We start from the raw sequence: 15,457 nt of genomic DNA, 5'->3' as shown, positions 1-15,457 counted from the left end.
ACAGGGTTCAAAGGTTGAGATAAGGACAGGGAGATCGCTCAACGATTAACACAGGCAAAACAGACTCAGAATAGGGACATTAATAAAATTTATTATCTATTGCTAACAAGACAGAGCAGTGAAAAACAAACAAAAAAACCGCCATCTTCTCTCCCATCCGCCTTCTGCTACCTCCTCCCCCTGAGCAGTGCAGGAAAATGGGGACTGGGGGCTGCGGTCAATCCATGAAGCTTCGTCTCCGCTGCTCCCTCATGGTCACTCCCTGCCCCTGCTCCCCGTGGGGTCCCTCCCACGGGATGCCGTCCTTCCCAAACTGAGCCTGCGGGGGCTGCCCACAGGCAGCAGCTCTTCAGGAACTGCTCCCACACGGCTCCGTACCACGGGGTCCATCCCCCAGGAGCAAACTGCTCCAGCACAGGTCCCCCACGGGTGGGCGGCAGCTCCCCCCAGACCCCCTGCTCCTGCGTGGGCTCCTCTCCACGGGCTGCAGCTCCGGCCCGGGGCCTGCTCCTGCGGGGGCTCTCCATGGGCCGCAGCCTCCTCCAGGCCACATCCACCTGCTCCACCGGGGGCTCCTCCACGGGCTGCAGCGTGGAGATCTGCTCCGTGTGGGACCCATGGGCTGCAGGGGGACAGCCTGCTCCACCAGGGGCCTCTCCACAGGCCGCAGGGGAACTGCTGCTGCCTGCCTGGAGCACCTCCTGCCCTCCTGCTGCACTGACCTTGGGGTCTGTGGGGCTGGTGCTCACTCCTCACTCTCCCAGCTGCTGTTGTGCAGCAGGTTTTTTTCTCTTTCTTAAGTCTGCTCTCACAAAGGTCCAATCAGCATCGCTGTGGACAGCAACAGGTCCCTTTTGAAACCATCTGAAACTGGCCCTTATCTAACATGGGGCAGAGTCTGGATTCTTCTCATAGAAGCCACCCCCGCAGCCCCCCCGCTACCAAAATCTTGCCACATAAACTCAATATGTGCAATCAGGAAGTTTTATTCATATGCAGAGTATCTACCAAATAACTTTTTTCTATCAGGCCATGCATGAAACACTATTCTTTTTCCAAGTTTCATATTCAGAACAATTGTCAAAATAATAAAGTGGTAACAGAGTAGTAGGGCAGATCTAGATGTAGTCATAACCCTTTAAAAGCCAATAATCATTGCAGACTCTATCACTGTTCTCTCCATGTGCACACACACAACAGGACCCTTGCCTCTCCTACTACATCTGCTCAGTCCAGGATTCACTCATGTTTTTTTCTTTCCTCACTACTAATAAAGTGCCCTGAATCTTTCTGCTTCAAGCAACAAGCAGTAGTGTTCTTTTCACCAGCCACCTTGTAACTGAGAACCGCAGTAAAGGACAGAGCAAGTTATTCAGGAATATTCAGGAATAACCCACCGTTGTGTTATCCTGGCCCAACACCTCCTCCTTCTGTCTCTCAGGCCCTATTACCTTTCAGAACCAGTCTGAACAGGCCAATCATTCTTTCTTTCCTTCTCCTCCCAAGACTCATTTCTGACCAAATATCTGTGCAGCTGGGTCAGTAACAGCTGTGTCAGGGACTGCAGCTTCCCTCAGGCAGTACCTTCAGCACGCTAACCCTGGGCCCTCGGCAGAAATCTCATCCTGGACATTATCACCCAGAAGGAGAATCCCAAGCCCCTCCTGCCTTATGCCTTGATGAAAAGACAAGCTGCCTTTATGCATGCACTCCATCCCATGTCTTCAAAGATTTTCTTCACCATGCTTTGACAAAGCAAAGGGTTCCTTTGTCTTCCAAACTCAATAGAAATCTACTGTTCTGAGCATCCTTTCGCTTTCCTCCTCTCCTGACCCTTTGCCAGCCTATCAGCTGAGAAGCAGCCATCCAGGCTTTGCAGGACAGACAGGGCAAGATCATACCTTTCCTGAGACACTCTTCTGCAATGGCACCAACCACCTCTTCGCTCCTCAAGCCTAGGCAAGGCTCTGCAGTCAAAAAGGTGTTCTGTGGCACTGTTGCAGCCAAAAAGCTTAAGACTGAGAACATTAGCAGTCAGCAGATAAGTGGACTGGGGCAATATCAGAAATTGATCTCTCTAATCTCTCAAGCAGAAGGTATTACTGAGAGCAATGCTGGACCAGACGTGGTTTGAAAAATGAAAGGAAAATGAAAGAAGAGAAGGACTTCTTGGGGTGGGGGTGGGGGGAGGGTTGGGCGACATCACTTCAAGGAGTTGCAGCATTGCAGATTTCTGTTTTGGGCACCCTGACAGTGACTCTGTACAGATTTCTAAATGTATTCGTGTTACTGAGCTTTTACAGCCCATGGAAAAGCCCACAGTGGAGCTAAGGAAACATGTTAGTAGGAAGAAGCAGTGGCAGAAAAGAGCAAAGAAACAATAAGCCACAAAAGGAAAATGCTATGCACTGAGCTCAACCTCCTGTGCTGCTGGTCACCTCACCAAAGGGACTGGAGTGTAACATTTAGCAAAAAGAAGGGGACTGGAGACTATGAAGGGGAGAGGTGTCTGGACAGCAGTTGAACCTAGGAAAGGCCAGGGAACGGTGTTTGCCATAACTGTTTGCCATCTTAGTTTTTCTACAGATGTCTGAATTCAAAGGCGAAACTTGGGAATTCAACTTGGGAATTCAAACTTGGGAAACAAGGGCTGCTTGGGCTTTGGCAGTTTCTCAAAACCTTCTACTTCTCCAGCTCCTTAACATTTTTAACATTTCTCTATGTTAACTGAAAACCCTTAAGAGTCATTTCACAAACAGCTTCCCAGTGATATCCTATCAAGCCTCTACAAATCTGCTAACAGAGCACTGCCAGACCACCTTCCAACTACAGATCTTATCACAGAATGGCCGAGGTTGGAAGGGACCTCTGAATACCATTTAGTCCAGCCCCCCTGCCGAGCAGGATCACCTAGAGCACATTGCGCAGGATGGCATCCAGATGGGTTCTGAATATCTCCAGAGAAGGAGACTCCACAACCTCTCTGGGCAACCTGTTCCTGTGCTCTATCACCCTCACAGGAAAGAAGTGCCCCCTCAAATTCATCCGGAACCTCCCGTGCTTCAGTCTTTGCCCATTGCCTCTTGTCCACTTGCTAGGCACAACTGAAAAGAGACTGGCTCCATCCTCTCGACACCCTCCCCTCAGATATTTATATGCATTGATGAGGTCTCCCCTCAGTCTTCTCTTTTCCAGGCTAAACAGGCCCAGTTCTCTCAGCCTGTCCTCATACGACAGGTGCTCCATACTCCAGTCCTCTCATCAACTTCATAGCCCTCCTCTGGACTCGCTCCAGTAGCTCCATGTCCCTCTTGTACAGGGGAGCCCAGAACTGGACACAGTACTCCAGGTGTGGCCTCACCAGGGCTGTGTAGGGGGGAGGATCACCTCCCTTGACCTGCTGGCAACACTCTTACAAATGCAGCCCAGGATACCGTTGGCCTTCTTGGCCGCAAGGCACATTGCTGACTCGTGGTCAGCCTGCTGTCCACCAGGACTCCCAGGTCCCTCTCTGCAGAGCTGCTCTCCAGCAGGTCAGCCCCCAGCCTGTACTGGTGCTTGGGGTTATTCCTCCCTAGGTGCAGGACCCTGCACTTGCCCTTGTTGAACTTCCTGTTGAACTTTTCATTTTAAGCTCCTGTTCACATAGGCAGTACTTGAAGAAAAAGCAAAGCCTTTCTATCCTAGCTGGGATGGCAAAAATCAGAAAAGAAATTTACCAAGAAGGCTGGGCCATGCTATCTTCTGCAGCACAGGCTATCTTCAGTTTAGAGGAGGTGATCCCACAACAGGCTCTCCTGAAGCCTACTGGGCTGTGACCTTTCTTTTTGACTTACTACCTCACCTCTCAAGAGCCCAAACTCCACCACCACACGGCCATGCCCCTGACCAATCCCTCTGCCTGCAAGGCTGAGGTAAGCAGAGGCCCTCTCCCTGTTGGCTCCTCCATCACCTCTGTACAGAAGTTATCATCAGTGTATTCCAGGAGCTTCCTACGTTGTGTCCTGCTCCCTTGCTCTCCCAGCTACCCAGACATTGAGGTCGCTCAAGTCCCCCATTACGGCCAGGGGCTGTGATTATGAGGCTCCTTCCAACTGTGTGAAGGAAGTCTCATCTGCTTCTTTCTGACCAGGCAGTCTGGAAGAGACATAACAGTCCTGACCCACAGACTCCTGACTACCTCATTGCCATCCCTAGGCAGAGCTCCTCATGCCTCTCTCTAGCACCTGCTGGTAGGGTGCATTGCCTTCCCTGATCATGAGCCAGCTGCAGCAAAACCACAAATCACCATTTGATCAAGAACAGCTGACAAGAACTCTTGAGAAGCTCTTAGAGGTTCCAGTCTCAGCTAGATGTCCTCTACCAGCTGCAGCAGCCCCTCTCATGTTCCTCACAGCACTCCCAGAGCCCTCCCAAGAATCACAGGATATCTAGATCTCAGAGCAGAGTCCAGAAACTGCTGCACCTCTAGGCTGTGATGGCATCCAGCTGTTCTCCATGCATACGCTTCTGCCATTTCGGTCATACCCTCCAAGAACCTCAGATATCATGGATTTCAAGCAACTTTCTTGTTTTGATGTCTTTTTCTTCCCTACAACAATGGCAATAAATTGTCATTTTTACAGCAAGAGAGGCAGCTGTTCGTTACAAAGCCTGATGGAATTTAAGGCAATCACGACAACACCACTTAATTTGTACTTTTTCCCCTCAGTTTTGGGGGTGAGTCAAACCCAGAAGATGATGGCTTTACAGCCTGTTTCAACTTTCGCACTGATCCCACCCTGTTCTGAAGGAGACAAAGACCCTTTAGAACTGATCTAACCCACTGGCATAAATAGAGAACAAGTGCATATCTTAGGTATCTAAATTAGGTTTTAAGTACTTAACAGATATTTAACTTGGATTCTTTTTTTTTTTGTTGTTTTGTTTCTTATTGCCAGAGTCAAGGAAAGGATTCTGAGAACAAAAACTTACCCAATTTATCCCACTGTACGTTGTGGTCCAAAAAAAACAGTGTTCCTTCCCTTAAGTACCTTGCCTCTCACATTTTAAAAGCATTATCAAAGTTATTTATTCAGCACTATTACATCTATAACACCACCAGGCATTTAGTAACATGAAACCTATAGAACATGCTTAATTTTATTGATAGAAGAACTTATGCTTACCGGTCTTGCTCTTTGGATGCTGGTGGGCACTACTATTGCTGAACTTACTACTTGGATTTGGATCAGCAAGTGTCAAAAGGCAGAATATCAAAACATTTCTATTAAGACAGGTCCAAGCCTACTGTTCTGAGTAATTCCAAGGAAACCCCACAGTATCCTAGAAGCAGCTCTGCTCCTTATCATGACAGAGAAGTGTCCGTCAGCGATTCATGTGCCTATTAAGGCAACCCCTTCCCCTTCAGTCTTTTCTACACTATAACAGGACTGTAAGTCATTTGAATTTTATGATTACATTATAAAACAATAATCTAATTTGATTCATCAAAACAATAGCAAAGTGGCCTCACCATACTCTGCCTGCTTCTTGAGGGGCACACGTACCTCTTCTTGCAAAGCATCATCAGGTTGTGCAAGCAGCTGAACAGTTGCTCTGCTTCCAGATGTCTTCCCAGGTAACGGTGTAATCTCTGTGAGAGAAGACAACCTCTCTATATAGTGCTGTTCACTAACAGAGCTCACTTCAGAGTTGTTTTTATTCAGAAGGCCTTCCACTTTTACAGCTTCCTCTTCCTTTTCAGCAAAGTCTTCCTGGTTATCTCCATCATCAACCACTGAAGAGTTGAAGCCATTTTCACCTGCCACCATCAGGCCCCAGTCAGCATAATCCGTGCTCTCCTTCTGTTTGTGTTTGATGCTCACCTGGAAGGGGTCCTGCTCCAAGTCCTTATAGTCATCTATGTATTCAGGTATCTCCTCAAGGCTGAGATCTTTGCCAAGCAAAGACAGCTCCTTCAGGCTACTCACTTCCTCAGATGGCTCATTCTGGCGTCCCACAGAGTGGACCATGCTTGGGATCGCCTGTCCAAATCCCAGTAGCGAGGCTGGCCTCTGAGAAGGCCTCAGCACAAAGATTAGATAGGACTTTACCGTTTCAATTTTTTTAGGTTCACAGTTCTCTTTGTGTTGGCAGTTCACAATGTAACAGCGCCGTTCAAACATCCAGGACAAGTCACAACCTGAGAGGTCACAGCACGCTGTGATGCAGTCAGACACCGACGTAGCATGAGGAACTCGCATAATTTTAGCGGTCTCTAAGTTGGGAGATATTACTGCACCTGCGTACGTGGCTCCTTCTCTGCACTGCTCACAATAGGAACCTGAAACAATAAAACCAGCATGAGGTACAATACTACAACCAAACCATAATATTGCTTTTTATGTCCAAAAACGGCTTATGACAGGAGACAAGACAGGCAGTACCCAGCTTAAACAAACTCATTTAACTAACATCACCACTACTTTTCTTTCAGTATGTCCATTTGCAGCAGTATTTGTACTTAGGATTTTTCAGTGTAGGATCTCTATTTTATCAAGTATTTTGTATTTGGAGCAAGCCAATAAAAATGCCAGCATGAAGAGACCAAAGTCATCTGTGGATACTTAAAAACAAGAACAGAGCAGGGAATGGAAAAAAGAAATGAGGTACTACGATACTCCCTGTAACACAGGGAGAAAAAATAAATCAAAAAACAAAAACAAGAAGCAGTAACATCTCATTGTTCTTCCTTTTGAGTGAGAAGGCAGCTAAGATCTACACTTGAGAAACATCTATCATCTCACTCAAACTTCGCAAAAGGTCTCTCTCACCAACGTAAATGCTGGATAATAAAACCTCCAGGGGCAGGGAGGGGAATCGAATTCTCAAAATTTTGCTGCTTTAACCATTCATGTGAAATCCCAAGAGCTTGTTCCAGTGCTGAGAATCTTTATACCTTCACTGCAAAGGAAGGAATCTTTCAGTATGACATCCAAATTATTTTCATAGCACAGAGATTACAAGTGCAAAATACTTAAATCAAATATGAATTGACAAAACGTACATCTCAATCAATATCTGACATTTTTTTCCATGTGTTATGACTGCTGTTCAAAATTCCTCTCCAAAATGCAACTTTAATCTGGTCATGCTTCAAAAAAATGTTTAATAAAACCAACACATTCTTCTCAACTTGGTTTTCAACCAGGCTTGCTATCTCAGCCAGTGAAAACATGATGCCACCGCTGTGGAGCTAACACAGCAATGGAAAACAGAGTTTGATTTGCCTGCCTTGCATGTCATTAACAAAGCTGTCAGCTGACTACTGGTGGCAGAAAACTTTTTTAATGATAGTATAGGGCACATAAAAAAAGACAGTTTAATGGATTACAGCTCCTAGGAGATTCAGCAACTCTCCTTCACATGCAAGCATACCCAACAACCACACCACAGCTAACCCACTCCTGGGCTGAACTGCAGTACACTCCTCACAACACACTGCCTGTGTCCAGCTACTGGACTACCTGGGGAGCATCATACTGCCTGGGATGAACGCACAGCTTGCAAGACAGATTAATTGCAATGCAAAACACTCACAGGACCACAGACTATTCCAACTGACCTATCACCCTGAAGGACAAGCTGACAGGACAGCCTGCCATTCAACCACTTACTTCTCTCCAATCCACTCAAACAACATAGCAGAAAAGATAGAGAGGGCAAGATTTTATGACGGTTTTGCAGAGCTAGCTATTTGGGATGAGGGAGCTGGCTATTGCGGATTTTTTTATTTTTTATTTTTTTGTAAGTTCACTTGCTTGCAATTAGGTATAGCTGAATAGGAAGCTGACAAAAAGGATAAACAGCTTCAAGTACCATTTTTCTGACTCTAGCTACTCCTTCACACAGCTGGGAGGCTGATTAGTCTTCTACTTTTCAGATTCAGTGAGAAATCTACTCAAGCAAACAGGAACTTTTAACAACCTAGCCTAACAAACAGACATGAAGCATCTTTACCTGCACCCTGAAGATGCATCAGTTGTGCACTTTTTCTTACACATGCCATAAAGCTATTTCTTCCACATTTCCCTTCACCTCCAAGAACACAAAACCCTGGCAAAGACTGTGAGCTGCCATCACAAATTATTCCTTTAAGTTGACGGGGCACCCAGAAGAGCTCTGGGTTAAAATGCTGGAGTGCCTCCCAGCATGCCGAGGTGCCTCTGTAGTGCCTGTACGCTAGCGCATACCGTATGGGGAATAAACAAGAGGAATAAAGAGATCTGCACACAGCAGCAGGGCTATGATCTTATTGGGATCACAGAGATGTGGGGGGACAGCTGCTACAGCTAGAATATTGCAGTGGAGGCTCTTTAGGAAGGACAGTCTAGGAAAACAAGGAGGGGGTGTTGCCCTTAATGTAAGTGAGCAGCTGCAGTGTGCGGAGCTCTGCCTGGGGATGGATGGAGAGCTGACTGAGAGCTTGTGGGTTAGCATTAAATAGAGGACTGGGAAAAGTGACCTCACAGCAGTATGGCTGCTACACACCACCTGACCAGAAAGAAATCCACTGGGTAACGTTTTAATCCCTTCCCTTCTTTACCTCATCATTGAAGGAGAAAGTGACTAACCAATTAAAAGAAATTTGAAAGTTTAATTATTTTTTTGTTCAGAAAAGACTGACCAGAAATTCTTAGAGACAAGACTCACCAACTGGAATAATCCAAACTCTAGCCTTGGGCCAGACTTACATCCTCACTCAGCCTGATGTCAAGCAAAGCTTCAAATCTCATTCTGCCACTTTCAGATTTATATACCAACTATGATATTGCAGCCAGCCTCCCACAAAATTTATGGTGTTTCATTATCTGTAGAGAGAAGCATGTCCACAACACTCCTAAGAAAATGCATGACTTTGAACCTAAATCTCCCAGCCAAGCGTCCTAGACACAGACCTTAGCCATCCCCTTCTTCTCATAAACAAAATGTCAGATAGCCTTTGTTTCATCCTGATGAGAAATGGAAAAAACGTTATGATACATGATTTCTATACAATGGGAAAATTATTTCCCAGCCAGCTCTAAATTAACTGTAATCCAAATATGAAAGTAATCAGTTTCACCTCTTGCTTCAGCTAGAGCTATACCTAACTGAGATAAATTCTAGCAGTAACTGGGCAAAAGTGGATGAATAAAGGGAGGTTAGATCAGCCTGACACTAGGTGTGTCTATTAATTTTTATTAATAGAAAAAATAGAAAATATTTTAGATTAATAGATTTAGATTAATAGAAAAGTTTTCAGATGGGAAATACAAGATCTACTTCTACTGAACTTCATCTTAACTCTAATATCACACTCCCCTTCCTCTCACTCACAATATCCAGTCTGCAAAGGGCTCAAGTAAAATGTAGCTTGCCATTTCTTATTTAGAGTATTTTCTGAAAGTGACACATGAAATGTCACATAGTGACATTTGCATCTGCTAAAACACTCCCGTAACAGATAGCAAGGCAATACTGTCCTTTTTTCCTTCAGTCAGCTAGACTCAGAAATTAAAGCACTCTTCTATTCTGAACGGTACTTGCCAAAAAAGCACCATGTAATTTGCTTTATTATTTCTGAAGTATGCATTCAGGTTACCACCAAAAAGAATGCTTCCCTTCTTTATGACCCCTGAAAGCCTTCTGGTGCCCGGACTGTCAGTAGCCTACAAGTTCTGCAAGCGTCACATGCCTGCAGTAGGACAGTACTGACACGTCCACAGACCTAGTTAGGCCAGTTGGTTACCTTGCCCACCCCTCAAAAAACAAACAAATAAAACAGCAAACCAAACTAAAAACTAGTCACACTATGGAATATAGCTTCATTTTAAAGGGATTCCTTCCTTTAGTGAAGAAACACTAACATCCTTCTTCAAGCTGCACGCCACCACTCTCATCTCCTGCTTACACGAGCCCTCTGATGTCAAGAGCTCTGAAGGAGCCCAGCTGGTCCTCCATCACAGCAGGCAGGAGACCATCCCTTGGCTGGGCAAGGGGACGAACTACAAAACCTAATGGAGGCTCTCTGCTCTCTTAGGCAGGTTCAGAAAAACCTAACACTTTGTCCTGGTTTCAGCTGACTTCATTTTCTCCACAGTGGCTGGTGCATGCCACATTTTGGATTTAGGAGAAGAATAACATTGATAACACGCTGGCGGTTCAGTTGTTGCAGAGCAGTGCTTACACTAAGCCAAAGACTTCCCAGTTTCTCATACTGCCCTGCCAGTGAGAAGGCTGGGGGTGCACAAGTAGCTGGGAGGGGACACAGACTGTCTTGGCCTCAACCCACAAGTTCTCACACTTTCACCTTTCTGACTCTCTTCTCCACCCACCTACGGAGAATGAGCAAGCAGCTCTGTGGTACTTACCTGCCTGCTGGGGTTAAACCACAACCAAGAGGCATGGTGCACTAAAATCTGTATGACACTAATACCTATTGCCACACGCAGCTTAAGTCTCCCAAGAAGCATTAGTCAAGGTCACTGGTATGTATCAGGATTCATTAGGTGATCTGCCTACTGTTCTAGTTTTGTTTTTCATCAAAACCAAACCGGACATTAGCCAAAAACCATCACAAACAAAATAAACAAATAAATGCCATCTAAATAAGAGAGCCCCCCCTGCTCGTGCAGGGACACCTAGCACAGGTTGCCCAGGACCGTGTTCAGATGGCTTTTGAAGACCTCCAAGGAGGGAGACTATCTCTCTGGGCAACCTGAGCCATCGTCCATACAATGGTTCCTGATATTCAGACAGAGAGCCTCCCATGTTCCAGGTTGTACCAACTGCCTCTTGTCCTGGCACTGGGCACCACTAAGAAGTACTGGTTCTGTCCTTTTTGCACCCTCCTTTCAGGTATTTGCATTGATAAGATAGCCCTGAGCCTTCTCTTTTCTAGGCTGAACAGTCTCAGCTCTCTCAGCCTTTCCTTGTAGGAGAGATGCTCCACCTTCGCCATCTTTGTGGCCCTTCATTGGGCTTTCTCCAGTATTTCCACATCTCTTGTATTGAGTAGACCACATTAATTCCTTTTGACAAACTGAAGTGTATTATTCAATATCTCTCTGAACATATTCACTAATAAGCCTGTTTCTCTGTTCTTTCTCAAGGATGCAATGTTAAACCTTTCTTCTATTAAATCTACCTTCTTGTTATCTGAGTTAAAATGAATGGTAAAAAAATACTTGGTATAAAAAAAATGGAACAGATGGATGTCTTAAAAGATTCCTCTTTTCTTCCTGCATTTCTCCTTCCACCTGCTCCTCTTATTTATTTTAGGGGAAAGAAAAAGTCTTCAGAGGCACAAGCTCATGTGCAGAAAAAAACTGCAGAACAAACATCTAGCAGGTTCTTAAGCCTGAGACAACTCACATTTGAGATTGCACACAAAAAGAAGTCCCTTTGATGTAACAAAGGTGAGCATCTACTGACAAATTTCAGCAAACATATCCTGGAAATCAGTGAGTACGTTCCAGTTCAGAGTTGATCTTAATTGGAGGGAAAATGCCAGCAAATTATTGAGATGTAAATAAATGGAGGGATGATACTACAATATTAGCCTTTAAACACTGTGTGCTTGTAGCTGATAAAGGGAGAAGCTTAGAATACAGCCAGCAGTCTGAGTGTAATGGTCTTGGTCTCAGATAAATCAAGAGAAGGCAGCAAAATTGCAACTAAAGAATGAGAACAATGCTTTCCATGTGCACAAGGAGGATATGCTAACAATTAACATTTTTGAAAGCCTAAAACTGTGACATTCTTAACAGCCAGAATTCAGCATTTACTGCACATTACCACCTTCTACTGAAGGTTGTGCGTGGGGTGGGATTTTTGTTGTTGGGTTGGTGTTTGTTTTTTTTTCTCCCCTCCTCCTCAAGATACTGGCATGGACACTACAGCAGATATTCAGTATCTCACAGTAGTTTTATTTTTTATTTTATTTACAAAGGATATACTTACTGTTTAGTACAAACGAACAAAAAAACCTACTCAGTTCCATGTTCTGCTAAAAAACTTGGCAGGGTAAGATCCTCAGGGCAACCCTAATGACTACTCCAAAACAACTACCAGCATACCTGTAGTTAATGTAGTTAATGCCTATCCCCCAACCCACCATTTCCAAATTCAACAATCAATTTAAGCCTAAGCACATACGCAAGGCTCAGCCTCATTAAAGAGCCAATTCTTTTTATATTACAGGATAGGTAAGCCAGATACCTGAATAATATTTTCTTAATTCCTGCTAGTATAGATACTGCTTTGTGGCCCTCCTTTGGGCATGTTTTAAGAGGTCCACGCCCTTCTTGTGCTGGGGGCCCCAGAGCTGAACACAGTACATGGGGTCTCAGGAGAGCAGAGCAGAGGGGAAGAATCACCTCCCTTCACGTGCTAGATACACTTCTTTTGATGCAGCCCAGGATATGGTTGGTTTTCCAGGCTGCAAGTGCACTTTACCAGCTCGCGTTGAGCTTCTCATCAGCCAGCACCCCCAGGTCCTTCTCAGGGCTGCTCTCAAACCACTCATCATTCAGCCTCTATTCACGTTTGGGATTGCACCAACCCAGGTGCAGGACACTTGGCTCTGTTGAACTTTGTGAGATTCACTTGGGTCCACCTCTCAAGCCTGTCAGTGTCCCTCTTTATGGTCTCCCTTCCCTCCAGTGTGTCAACTGCACAACTCAGCCTGGTGTTGTCCATGAACCTGCTGAGGGTGCACTGTCCACGTCACGAACAAAGATGTTAAGCAATACTGGTCCCAATACAAACCCCTGTGGGACACCACTCACCACTGGTCTTCACCTGGACATCATGTCAATCATTCTTCATCTGATTATGGAAGTAATTTCTGTATTTCTGTGGCTGAAGCAGAAACCTATGTGACTTTCTTGTGGTCTTTAAAAGGAAATACATGGCTGAAGAGGGAATGAAGAGGTGGAAAATGTGAGCAAAGGCATCTCTGCTTCTCACATGTCAACCATCCTATGATACTTCAGAGCAAAAAAGGCAGCTTAGTCCACAAATAATTCATTGATGCTAAACTGCTGTCCTGCAAGAGAAAGAGAAGGAAAACCCCTCTTCCTCTATTCCCTCTTGCCCCATACATCTCCTCTGAAACAGCCACATGGAAATTGTCTCCAAACAGCCACTCAAAAAAAATGCATTGCTCCTTTGCAACTAACTGCCACTTATGAAGCTGTACCTTATGAGAACTCACAGAGGAGCCACAAGATTTCCCAGCTCTTGTTTTATTCATATTTCATTCACTCCAGCATTCACACTCCAGGAGCATTTGCTTCACTCACTCTGCATGACTCAGATACACAAGAAGTCAACTCCTACCTGTTATTGCCCATAGTAACAGGCAGAGAACACCAAGTCCAAATGCCATGCTGCACCCAGAGGGCAGTGACAACTGCTTTTCCAACCAGCTGCGTGGAAATTATAGGACTTGATGTCGGTTTCCTCTAATATTGTTTAATACCCTGCTGTGGCCATGAAGCACTGCAACAGACAGCACAGGAAGAAACAGGTCAGATGTGAGCATCAATTAGAATGTCACAGTAAAAGCAAACAGACAGGTTAAACACAGGCTTCATTATTACTTCCTGACTTGACTGATGACATAGTAGATTAGGCAAGGTGAAGATGCAGAACAAATTACCTACCTGGAAGTCTCATTCTCTGGAGATACAGAAATGTTTGAGACAGATTGGTACTTGGTCTCCTGTACTTCCAAACCCTCAAATGCTATGGGTGAACTTATCCAGACCCTGGTTTTGGCGAGGCTTTAAATGGAAACTGACAGGGATTCCTAACTAAGCCATCATGGACAGTATCAACCACACTAAAAATCCACGAAGTGTTAAATCAGTTCTCAAGGCAGCATTCCAGCTACTCCCTCCCAGCTACCAAGGTAATACAAGCAGACACCCCTCCAGAGTTTGTAAGCTGACATTCCCTGCCAGGATACTAAGTTCTCCATATAAGACAGCCAAAGCAACAAATAGGTCTACGAAGGAATGAGCAATTCAAATCTACATTATTCATCCAATGGAAAAAAAAAAAAAAAGTTAGTTTAGCCAAACTTAAAACTCCTCCCATACAAACAATCCTAAACAGATCCAAAAAAACATCTTTGTAAAGGAAAACATGAGCGGTGTTTTAATTAGAGAATAGTTCTTCTCAAAGCAGAGCATTCCAGTCAATTCCCTTTGATGTTCATTAAGTGACTTGGTAAAGACAGTGACATTCAAATCTCAGCTACCTATATGACAGAAATGCTGCTAACTGGCTGCTTTTGGCAAGTTCCTTAAAACATGTACTTTTATATTTTTAGTTTAAAACCGTTCCTGCCTTGTCCTGTCACTACCTGTCCAAGTAAAAAGTTGAAAAGTTGTTCTCTACATTTTTTATAAGCCCCATTTAAGTACTGAAAAGCTGCAATAAGGTGACCCCAGAGCTTTGTCTTCTCCAAGCTGAACAGCCCCAGCTCTCTCAGCCTTTCTTCACAGGAGAGGTGCTCCAGCCCTCTGAGCATCTTTGTGGCCCTCCTCTGGACCCGCTCTACCAGCCCCACATCCTTCTTGGGCTGGGGGCCCCAGACCTGGACGCAGCACTCCAGGTGGGGCCTCACAAGGGCAGAGCAGAGGGGCACAATCACCTCCCTCCCCTGCTGGCCACTCCTTTGTTGACGCAGCCCATGATGTGGTTGGCCTTCTGGGCTGCAAGTGTGCACTGCTGGCTCATGTCGAGCTTTTTGTCTACCTGCCCTCCTCCCCCACCCCCCCAAGTCCTTATCTTCAGGGCTGCTCTCAGTGAGCTCTTCTCCCAGTCTGTTCTATCTAGGACTGCCCTGACCCAGGTGCAGCACCTTGCTTGCACTTGGGCTTGTTGGGTTCTCAAAGGCCCACTTCTCAAGCTTGTCCAGGTCCCTTTGAACGGCATCCCTCTCTCCTGTTATATTAACTGCACCACTCAGCTTGGTGTCATCTGCAAACCTGCTGAGGGTGCACTTGATCGCACTGTCTATGTCATTTACAAAGACATTAAACAGCACCGGTCCCAAGACAGACCCCTGAGAGACACCACTCCTCACCAGCCTCCACCTGGGCATGGAGCCATTGACCACCACTCTCTGGGTGCAACCTTCAAGCTAACTCCTTATCCACTGAATGGTCCACCCATCAAATCCATCCCTCTCCGACGCAGAGATCAGGATGTCACGTGGGACAGTGTCAAAGGCCTTACAGATGTCCAGGTAGACGACATTTCCTCTTGGCTGGCTGTCTTGGATCACCTCCTTGTTCTGTACGTGCCTCAACACTGCTTCCAGGAGGATCTGTTCCATGATCTTCCCCATCACAGAGGTGAGGCTCACTGCTCTGTAGTTCTCTGGGTCCTGCTTTCAACCCTTTTTAAAATGGGAGTAATG

At 45.5% G+C, this 15,457-nt stretch overlaps 1 protein-coding gene across 9 annotated transcripts in view; it reads right to left on the bottom strand.

Moving 5' to 3' along the window:
* KIAA0319 (KIAA0319 ortholog) overlaps positions 1 to 15,457 on the bottom strand; it is a 58,146-nt gene that overhangs the window by 32,926 nt on the left and 9,763 nt on the right. For 5 of the 9 annotated variants that reach the window (XM_048075794.2, XM_048075793.2, XM_048075791.2 and 2 more), the window contains 2 exons: positions 13,366 to 13,527; positions 5,550 to 6,325 (listed from right to left, as the gene is read on the bottom strand). In XM_048075794.2, coding sequence (XP_047931751.1) covers positions 5,550 to 6,325; positions 13,366 to 13,414 — 825 coding nt within the window. In that variant the 5' untranslated portion in view covers positions 13,415 to 13,527. The remainder of the gene's footprint in view (positions 1 to 5,549; positions 6,326 to 13,365; positions 13,528 to 15,457) is intronic. The other 4 variants (XR_010829270.1, XR_010829272.1, XM_066992054.1 and 1 more) reach the window with 1 other exon arrangement.

Source organism: Anser cygnoides, chromosome 2 (assembly GCF_040182565.1).
Source record: "Anser cygnoides isolate HZ-2024a breed goose chromosome 2, Taihu_goose_T2T_genome, whole genome shotgun sequence".
Taxonomy (NCBI): domain Eukaryota; kingdom Metazoa; phylum Chordata; class Aves; order Anseriformes; family Anatidae; genus Anser; species Anser cygnoides.
The sequence above is the reverse complement of the archived record's forward strand: the minus strand, read 5'-3'. Positions and strand labels throughout refer to the sequence as shown.